The sequence below is a fragment of the Echinops telfairi genome, unplaced genomic scaffold (genome assembly GCF_000313985.2).
Source record: "Echinops telfairi isolate 266 unplaced genomic scaffold, ASM31398v2 ScPeMD7_7468;HRSCAF=8506_1, whole genome shotgun sequence".
Lineage (NCBI taxonomy): Eukaryota > Metazoa > Chordata > Mammalia > Afrosoricida > Tenrecidae > Echinops > Echinops telfairi.
In genome coordinates this window covers 2,080,867-2,090,865 of record NW_022111370.1, presented here as the reverse complement: position 1 = coordinate 2,090,865, position 9,999 = coordinate 2,080,867, and the positions used below count along the sequence as shown (strand labels likewise).

At 45.5% G+C, this 9,999-nt stretch overlaps 1 protein-coding gene across 1 annotated transcript in view; it reads left to right on the top strand.

Moving 5' to 3' along the window:
• The window catches only part of SLIT2 (slit guidance ligand 2), a 407,728-nt gene that overhangs the window by 328,383 nt on the left and 69,346 nt on the right, over nucleotides 1-9,999 (top strand). The window contains exons 23-26 of the mRNA XM_045284385.1: nucleotides 1,380-1,451; nucleotides 1,964-2,035; nucleotides 4,081-4,152; nucleotides 6,803-6,966. Coding sequence (XP_045140320.1) covers nucleotides 1,380-1,451; nucleotides 1,964-2,035; nucleotides 4,081-4,152; nucleotides 6,803-6,966 — 380 coding nt within the window. The remainder of the gene's footprint in view (nucleotides 1-1,379; nucleotides 1,452-1,963; nucleotides 2,036-4,080; nucleotides 4,153-6,802; nucleotides 6,967-9,999) is intronic.

The following is a 9,999-nucleotide window of genomic DNA, read 5'->3' as shown; positions in this document are numbered from 1 at the left end:
CTTTTAAAGTTCCCCTTGAAAGCCATAAACCAAAGACATTGTTGTTGTTTTTAAGAGCCATAGAGTTAGATCTGACTCATCATGACCCTGCACAACAGAATGGAGCTCGGTGAGGCCTTCACCATCCTCAAAATGGTTATTCTAGAGCCTGCTCTAACTGTCTGTCTCTCTCAGTGAGAGGCTCCCGCTGTCTGGCTGACCCTGTACTTTACCAACGAAAGTCCATAAACCTAGAGCCAAACCCACTGCCATGGAGCGGATTCTCGCTCACTGACTCTGAAGCACAGGAGAGTGTTTAAGAGGCAAACTAATGAAATCAAAGAAAAGAAAACTCCCCCTAACCTCGTTTGCTCTATGTCTAGTTATTTCTTTAATAGCAGCAGGAATGAATGCGATACATTTGGCTCCGTTAAATAAACCGTTAAATTGCTGCAATTCCAAAGGGCCACGTCAGCAAAACTGGGTTATTTGTAGGACAGCGTGTGACTGCCGCACAGCAGTTAGAAATAGAGAAAAATAAGAATTAGTGGACTCGAAAATGGTTTCTACCAGTGACCCGTGGTAGGCACTACCACTCTAAGTGAGTAACTTCTTACAAGTGATTGCTGTGACCCCGCAAGTATCTAAAAAGGAGCTTTGCAGTGGCGGCTCTTTCAGTCTTCCGAGTTTGTTTTTAAAGCTTTTTCTCAGGAGGGAAGCCTGCTACTGCTTCTTAGACACCACTGGCTGAAAGCATGGCCCGTGACTCCTTCTGAGGGCACCTGAGTGGCCCAAATGGTTTGGGCCCCACTACTCGCCTAACGGTTGGTGGCCCAAACCCTCCGAGTGGGACCAAAGAGTAAGCCCTAAAGATCTGCTTTGGAAAAAGTTCCAGTCCAGAGAAAGCAACGAAGCAGTTACTCTGCTTTGTAACCCACCGAGCCTCACGCTCACGTCAGCATCCACTCCACACCCAGGGCTTTAGTCTGGTGATTTTGCTTTGGAGAAAGTCTTTGGTTGTTTGATTTTTGTGGTCACTTGGACTTGTCGCATAAGGTGACCAGACGTCCCACTTTTGGCGGGACAGTCCCGATTTTTGGAAAGGATGCACAACAAGCTAGGGAACGGTCTATTTGGTCCATACAGACCAAATTTTTAATCAAGAACACCACCCCCCGGGTCAGTGGTGTCCCGCTTTAAATCTGGTCACCTTATTAAATGTAGCAGAATGAGGTGTGAAGAATTGTGAATCAAAACAGTGTTTTGTAACTTTCAGACAACCGCTGATTGTGAAATGACGTGATTACTTCAGACAAGAACAGCCCTCTCTTTCTTAGAATCACTGATATTTCAACTTAATTGGTAATGTTAGACTCATTTTTTTTCTTTTTCCCTTGTAGAGACTTGAGTAACAACCGGATAAGCACCCTTTCCAATCAGAGTTTCAGCAACATGAGCCAGCTCCTCACCTTGTGAGTGTAAAGACGTGGTACTGAGTGGTGCATGCATTCATTGCACAACAAGCTTTCATTATTTTTTTCTAAGACATCGGACATTCCTGATGCACACGACAGATCTAAGCTCCTGTGGGGCATGACCTGTGCTGGGAGAGAGGATACATAAAATCCAAGGGGACAAACACATGCGTGCAAAGTTTTCACACTTTGTTGGGTCCTAGAAAATAAATACGGGAATAATTGGCGGGTGGGCGTGATGGGCTTAACGAACAGTCAAAAATATCTTCCAGGGCAGATCATGTAGGCATCAGAAATGCGTGGCGCCCACAGAGGGGAACACTTTTGCCTGCACTTAAGATATCCATAAATAGTATCAGGGCAAGACATACTAAAGAACTATAGATTCAGTATCAATACCTTTCCCTTTACAGGATAGTAAAATAGCATTTGTTTGTCTGCTCTAGCGTGCAGAATAACACTTGGCTATTCTGCAATAGCTAAGAAAATTAAATCCCTTCTGCTTTCAGAATCCTCAGTTACAACCGGCTCCGGTGTATTCCTTCCCGAACTTTCGATGGGCTGAAGTCTCTTCGATTACTGTAAGCATCGTACATTTAATAAGATGGCTTCTTTCTCCCTAGGTATCTAAAAGTTACGTTAATAATTTAACTGCCTCATTAATCCATGATTCTTTTAGGATCTTTGCATTAGAGATTTGCTACAAATTTGAAACTGGGAAAATCATGTTTCATCATAACATTGTCTAGTAAGTTTTGATGTCGGGGAACTGAACTTTCTCCATTCTAATTCTTATGGCTGGAGTCATTGTACAACATTAAGTTATTATATAAGTTTATATAATTTATTATACTAAGTCATTATATAACATTTTAACATATATGTGTGATATTAAGTTATATGTGCTCCATAGCTCCAACTTATTTTGAATGGAATGCAGAAAAAAAGCTTCACTTAAAAAATTGTATAATGTAAGGATACATTCTTTTATTGCCATAAAAGATTGCCTTTAAACATACATAAAAGTTCTACTTCTGATCTGAAATCCTTCAATTTCACTCCAGACCACTGAGTTCATCAATTAATACTGGATTTGTTTGCAATTTTTTCTTTTGGTTGTACATATTTTTCTTTGTCTATTGACCTGTGTGTGCATAGGTGTATATGTGGACAGATGTCATTTCTAAAGTCCAGCAAGAGTATCATTTCTTGTTCTGCTGGCTATTTCTATTTGTATGTAGGATGCATTAAAATCTTTCTATGCACAGTAAGTAAATGCTATGCAAGGCCCTATCTGACTGCCTCTGCCTTCCCTGGTGCCGAGAGGCAGCGGTCAGACGTACCTCCACACTCCATCCTCTGCCTACTCGGACTCCACCCCTTCCTCCCCCAGCATTCCACTTCCATGCTGGGTTGGCTTATCTGTGGCAGTGTCCGCACGGAACTCACAGACAGTACTCAGACTTCCGGGGGGTTTTTAGGGAAGTTAATCAGTTAGATGAGAAAGGGTCAGTGACCAGGAGAACAGGGTTACTGGCCTACAGCAACAGCTCTCTTCAGCCAACAGCGAGTTCTCTCTCAGGTCCTCAGTCGCTCGGCCACATGGTTCCTTGGCCTCTCTCTTGTGGACCAGGAAACCCATCTACTGCTCGGTCTCACAGCCTTAACCTTGGCACTGATGCTGCTTGTCTGGGCCTCTACCAATTCAAGACAGAGATCTAGCACATGCACTTCCAGTGGTGCTGGGCTTTCCCTCTCTGCTCCTGCTTCAAAGATGCCTCATCCTTAGAGCCAGGGGAGTGATAAGTAAGGCTGACCAATCCCCTCTATGAGTGCCCCATAGTCCCTATTTGCCTAGTCCCAGCCAGTCCTTTGGTGGGAGTTACAGAGATGTGGACAGAGGAGGCTTTCCAATTTACACATTTCCTTTCTGTAAACACTTGAATGTGGTTGTGTTTGGCCGTGTCCAACCATTGGTGACCGCATGTGACAGAGTTGTCCTGCTCCGCAGGCTTTTTGCTGAGGCTGCCATTTGGGGGAGCAGAGCACCAATTCTTTCTCCGAGGCAACAGGAGTGGCCTTAACGTGCTGTACTTTCACTGGGCGGCCAAGTACTTAGCCAGTGCCAGCAGGACACCTGGCTCTTTAAAAGAACACCTTTGGAGCAGCGACTCTCTCATGTGTTAAGGATATCCGTTCCCAAAACTTCCGATTCGGTGCCTCCGTGGAAGCTTTATCACGTGGATGTATCCAAGTTGTTCGCTGGTCTCAGTCTCCCCCTTGTTGGTTTCAGGCTTTTCTATTGTACTTTTCAAAATCTTCCACATCCCATGTGCTTTTGTTTTGTTTAGTGTTGTTTTCAAAAACACGTCTGTATTTCCTTGTTTGATTTTGATTTTTAACTCTTTAATCTGGAATGCATGTATGCCTCTTGTGTGAAATAGGCGCTACCTTAGCGCCTTTCCACATAGCTATCCAGTTGCACAAAGATCACGGATTGCAAACACCCTCTCTTCTGCACCGATTTAAACAGTTGTCATCACCTGAAATCTTCTGTGCTCCTGGAGGTGGCCCTGGGCTCCCTCTGGAGAACGGAAAGCTCAACTGTCCTTTTACTTTCTTTCAGTTCTTTACATGGAAATGATATTTCTGCTGTGCCCGAAGGTGCCTTCAGCGACCTCTCTGCATTGTCACACCTGTGAGTACTTCCTGCGTAACTCGGGGTTCTAGGACCCCATTGCCCTGGAAAGAGAGTTCGGAAGACCCAGTCCTCTGCCATGCCTTGTCCTCAATGATCAGGATGCACCATCGTGTGTGTCTTGAAAGAGAATGTAAAGCGTTCAGCCTGCACTAGAGAACCGACGAGACACCGTGGACTGTGCTGGCTCTTTCCTCCCTCTGCTGAGTTCTCTCTCTGTTCACCAGCATGGCTCCCGCACCTTCTCATGGCCCCGACTCTATGGTTCATGAGTGACCCTGGGTACAACAGGACTGAGTCCAGTACCACCTTCCCAGCGGTTGCTATGTTGGTGCCGTGCACAGGTGTCCTAGGCTGCCATGGAATGTCATGTGCACCAGTGTTTTGCACTCCCTCCAACCTGGGGAGCTCTGATGGATGTCTTTCCTTGGCACAGTCAGGGCTCAGCGGGTGCATGAGGTCTGAAGACCCGGAGCACCGTATTCCACTCCTCTCCTTTTCAGTTTAGAAGGGTGTGCATCAGACATACCCATGAGCATGGCAGGAACTCAAACCAAACCTGTTGGCAGCCTGCTGGTGCTGACTCACAGCGATCCCGTAGAACAGAGGAGAGCGGCCGAGGGGTGCGGTGGTGGGGTGGTGGGGTGGTGGGGGTGGGGTGGGGTTTGAGTCTGTGGATCTCTGTGGAAGTAGACCTCTTCTTCCTTCTCCTAAGGAGCAGCTGGTGGATTTAAACTCATGAACCAGCAGCCCGAGGTTTAACCCACCGACTCACTAGGATTCTTTTTCATGTGTGCAGTGTGGGCTACCTTCTAGTCTCTGGTTCGAGTTGGGCCTTCAAACTGCAGCAATATAAAATACTGTGGTTTGATGAGTACATGTTGGGGCTTGACTAATTAAAGATGCTGTCCCCCTTACATTGGGAAGTGCAGAACAAAGGACCCCTGGTGGGGCTGCGGGTTAGGCATTGGCTTGCTAACCCCAAACAAGGAGGTTCAGAGCCAGCATTGGCTGCCTGAGACGAGGGGGAGAGACTGTCTGCTCCTGTAAAGATTTCATCTCGTGAGTCCGACAGAGGACCTCCGTGTGTCAGAGGAAGTGGTAAATCCTCTGCAGGGAAGTGGTAAATCTTAAGTGCGATCAATGAGATATTATAAATCAAATTAATATGTTTTCAACTGCAACTTAAACTTATCTAGGACTTGAAAGTGCCCTGGCGAGGTGACTAGTTTACTTGCCTGAACTCAGTCGGCACTGAGGTCTGGAGCGTGTTGGTTAATAGTGTCAGCGCCATCGATTTCGATCAGGATCAGCTGAGATGAAACCAAGCAAATTGGACCAGACCCGGTCCTGGAGCTAGTGATGTTGCGATAAACATTAGCTATGTTTTGCTAGAACTCCTTGAGCTCTTCCGGAGAAAGAGTTACAGTCTCTGAAACCCACATCCGTAGCTCTGCCCTGCCCTACAGGGTTGCTACGAGTCAGCATCCACTCGATGACGGTGAGCTTGGTTTGGGTTTGTCAGGGTTTCCAGGGCCATGGTGATTAGTGGATTACCCATTTGAGCTGCGAACTGCAGGGTCAGCAGTGTGAGCCTACCGGCCAGCCACTCCCAGGGAGGAAGAGGAGCTTTTCTGCTTACAAAATATTTGCAGCCACAGAAACTAGTTCTTCTCTGTCCTGCTTCAAAACCGAGAAGCTTCAAAACCAAGAAGCTTTACAAGGGGAGAGACATCCAATTTCAGTCCGAGTCCACTTGATTTACTGGGAGGAATCTTTGCCATAGCCTGTCCCTGTGCCTTTGTACTTAAAACCATGAAAAACCAGGAACTGATGAGTCCTTCTGACTCCTAACAATCCCGAGCAAGTACTGGCTCCCTGATTTAAAATGCCCTTGGCCGTCCAGTGAACAGCAACCCTCGGCCACATAGCTTAGCAGCGTTAGACCTTCAGCCCCCTGAAGAGGCGTCATGCACTCTGCTGTTCAAAATCACCTCGTGAATACTTCTGCCATAACATTTCTAACAAAGATGATTTCATATGCATTAATCTCTGCTGCACAGTCTTTCTTTGCGCCTGAAAACAGTGTACAGTATTGTTTATCTCAGGCCCTCAAACGTAGCATAGTTATCATGTTCTCAGCAAATAATTGTGTGATGAAGGAGATATTGATCATATGCATGCAGACCAATGACGGCATGTCTCTCTGAAAGGCCTAAGCACGTGTTCACAATGGTGATAGCTCACTAAATCCCAGGTGACCAGAATTCTGGACAGTGGGAAGCACTCAGTGTTTGATATTCTTCTCTTGTATAACTCACTGTCATTGAGTTGATTCAGGCTCCTCGTGACCCTACAGGACAGAGTAGAACTGCCCCTGTGCAGTTTTCTGAGGCTGTCCATTTGTATGGGAACAGAAAGCCTCACATTTCTCCTGAGGGCTGGCTGGTGGGTATGAACTGCCCACCTTGTGCTTAGCAGCTCAGCGAGTAGCTATCTATACCACCAGAGCTCCCCAAATCATCACACTAGATCCCTGGGAACGGTCTATGGAGCATCACTTTTGAGCTATGTTCCCTTAGGAAATAACAACACTTCCTATTTGTGTGTGTGCGTGTGTGTCTGCGTTTGTGATGTTGTTTCTTTCCAGAGCAATTGGAGCCAACCCTCTTTACTGTGATTGTAACATGCAGTGGTTATCGGACTGGGTCAAGTCGGAGTATAAAGAACCAGGAATTGCCCGCTGCGCTGGTCCTGGAGAAATGGCCGACAAACTCTTGCTCACAACCCCGTCCAAAAAATTTACGTGTCAAGGTATGGATTTGACTCCCTTGTCCTTTCCCATTTCTGTGTGTGCTGGTCAGTTAATCGCCGTATGAATCTGAAAAAGGAAAGCATTTGCCCGGAGTTCAAAGGTAGAGCTGGAAAACCCAGTGGGAAGGACTCTGTCCGTTCGCACATTGAGTGACTTGACTTGAGGCTCCCCAGGGAGGATTTAAGTAGCCTTCTCCAGTGAATCTCAGTAAGTGACCTAGGAAATTAATACACTTTCTAAAAACCGTAAGAAGAAATCCAGAGGAGGCAGGTTATGGAGATCCCTCTTCTACTCTCTAACTCCTAAATTATTTTGCTTTTGCCTTGTCGGGACGTCCGGCCTGCTCTTAGGGCTGCCAGGGCCCTGTGGCTTCCTGGTACCAGGTAAGAGGGATGGACCCTCCGCAGGCCACACCCTTGGGCTCGCCTCCTGTGCTCCGACTTTGTGCCCAACACCCTCCATGCCTGTCTTTCTTGGACTCTGTTCCCACCCGTGTTCCTGTTTGTGAATCCTCATCACCAGGATTTTATTAGCTGTGGTTCATTATAGCCCTCTTTTGATAAAAATAGAAAAATTGGATTTCTGCCAGAAGGAAAAAAATAAACTAACAGCTAATCATAATAAACAGCAAACATTGGTAGTAAATTTGTATTATAGATAGGGGGCTTCAAAGAGTCCTTGGAATAATATCATTCTCTTTTCATTCCATTTTTCCTGGAACTTTTTGAGGTTTCCTCATTCCCTTCCATGCTGTCGAGCCAAATGTACGAGTGAAGCTCTCACCGCAAATGGATTCACAATTGTCACCCTTATTCTTCATTTGTGGATGTCTTCCAAGGGAACCACTCATAATGGTTAATTAGATGGCGGGTAGAGAAAATACTGAAAATCTGTATTCATATAATCAGCAGATATAGCAAACATGCCTTATGTGTAAAACGAAAGCTTGCAGTATGGCATTGCCTCCCCAGATTTGGCAACCCAGCTGGAAAGGTAAGCTTTCAACGCTTGAATATTTAAGTAGCGTAGTCCAATCAAAGTAAGATACTTTAGTCCCAAGGGGGCCCGGTCTGACTGGAGTTGAATCTCTGTTTTGAGTTTCAACAGTCGGGTAGCGTTAGTGTAATGACTTCACTAGTCTAGCCCTCAGTATCCTCGTCTGTGAGTAGGAATGATGACTATTCTTATCTGAAGGTGTTTACTCAGATTAAAAGGCAAGGTAGAGCTGGCCCAGTGTGTTTCTGAAACCTCAGTGTGTTTCTGTAACCTCATCTTTCTGAAAGCCTCATCATTCTCCCATGAATTGGCTGATGGTTTTGAACTATGAACCTTGCAGTAAGCAGCCCAAGGAGTTTTGATGCTCTGACAAGCTCCTTTGCACAAAACCAGTGTTTCCATTTGTTCCTTTGTGATCCCCTCTGTGCCCTGGGGCAATGGCCTGAGAGGATTGCTAATGCAGGAGTGGCAGGCGCACCATCCTTGTAGAGCCAGGGAAAGGTGAATGTCAAAGAGGAAGTAGGAAAGAGAGGCTAGCTGAGAACCTGGCCCTCACGCAGGTTACTGAGACAATTGCTTTGAGATTTCTTGGGAAAGGTGAGGGACTGCCTGCTAATTCTATTACACCTGTATGGTGGCATAGCAGTTACTTGTTGGTCTACTAACCACGAGGTCAGCAGTTTAAAACCATCAACTGCTCTATGGGAGAAAAATGAGGCTTTTACTCCATAAACATCTACAGTCTCATAAACCTATGGGGACAGTTCCACTCTGTCCTGTAGGGTCGATATGAATTGGGAATTACTTGGTAGCATCCGTGTTTGCTGAACACGAAGAGGACTTGAAGCATTTGCTAATGCAGATCCAGGACTTCAGGATTGACTCGGTCTTCAATGTTTATCACTCTTCAAAATGAAGCAAACAAAAATACTCCCGCCTTTACCACTAAACAGCCTACTCACAAAGGTAGAAAAGATTGATGCTGGCAAGGATTTCAGTTTACTTTGATCCGCAGTGTACACCCATCAACGCAGCCATCAGGAATAGGAATTCAAACTACATAGGGCTTTGGGCAAGTCTGTGGTAAATGACTCTTTAAAGTCTTAATAGAAATGTTCCTTTGAGGATTCAGTTAGGCTTGACTCAGCGACCCTCTATGACAAGGTGAAACGGCCCTAGAGGGTTCCCTAGTCTATAATCTTCCAGGGAGCAGATTGCAAGGTTTTTTCTCAAACAGATCCATAGGTGGGTTGGAACTGATGACCATTCAATCCCTGCTTTGAACCATCATGAGACCAGGACTCTGTGTGTGTGTACATTTATATATAACATGTAATATTGTTTACTTACTGGTAAGTTTTTCAGAAAGTAAGGTGTTTCACTTACCTTTGAATCCCCAAAACTTAGCTTCGTGCCAGCCCCTAAGAAGACCCTGGATAAATATTTGATAAATGAATGACTTGCGCATTTGATGCTAATGGTTAAGAAATTCAGTCCTGCAAAATCAAGTGGAGCATAGAATTAGGGCTTTAAAATTAAAACTGCCCAATAGATCATTAGATCCAACATCAAATACTCCCTCTCCTCTTCCCCAAGCTGTCTTTGATGTACCTCTAACTTCTAGACAAGGGCAGTGCGGGCAGATTTTGGTATTTGGCTCATGTTTCCCAGGATGCCAGCGTGAAGGCAGGCTCTGGGATACAGTTAGAAATTGTGCTGCAGCTTTCGGTAATAAATCACGGTGAGCTATGAGTCTCAGTGGGTGGTGATGTTGGTGTCAGGTGCATAGCTAGTGATTTGAGCAAAGTAAGCAAGTCTGCCCACAAACGTTAATGGATTTGATGCCCAGAAGTTCTTCCATTAAAGATGTATGCAACTGACACAGACAAATTGTTAACCAAACTTTCCGCTTATTTTCCCTTTGAATTATTAAGCTCAGCACACCTCCATCCATATAGCTGATGCTTATAGGCTGCTCTCAAGTCAAGGCCAAATCTTAAATCAGTCCTGCAAGCCTGGACTGGGGACTGGATGCT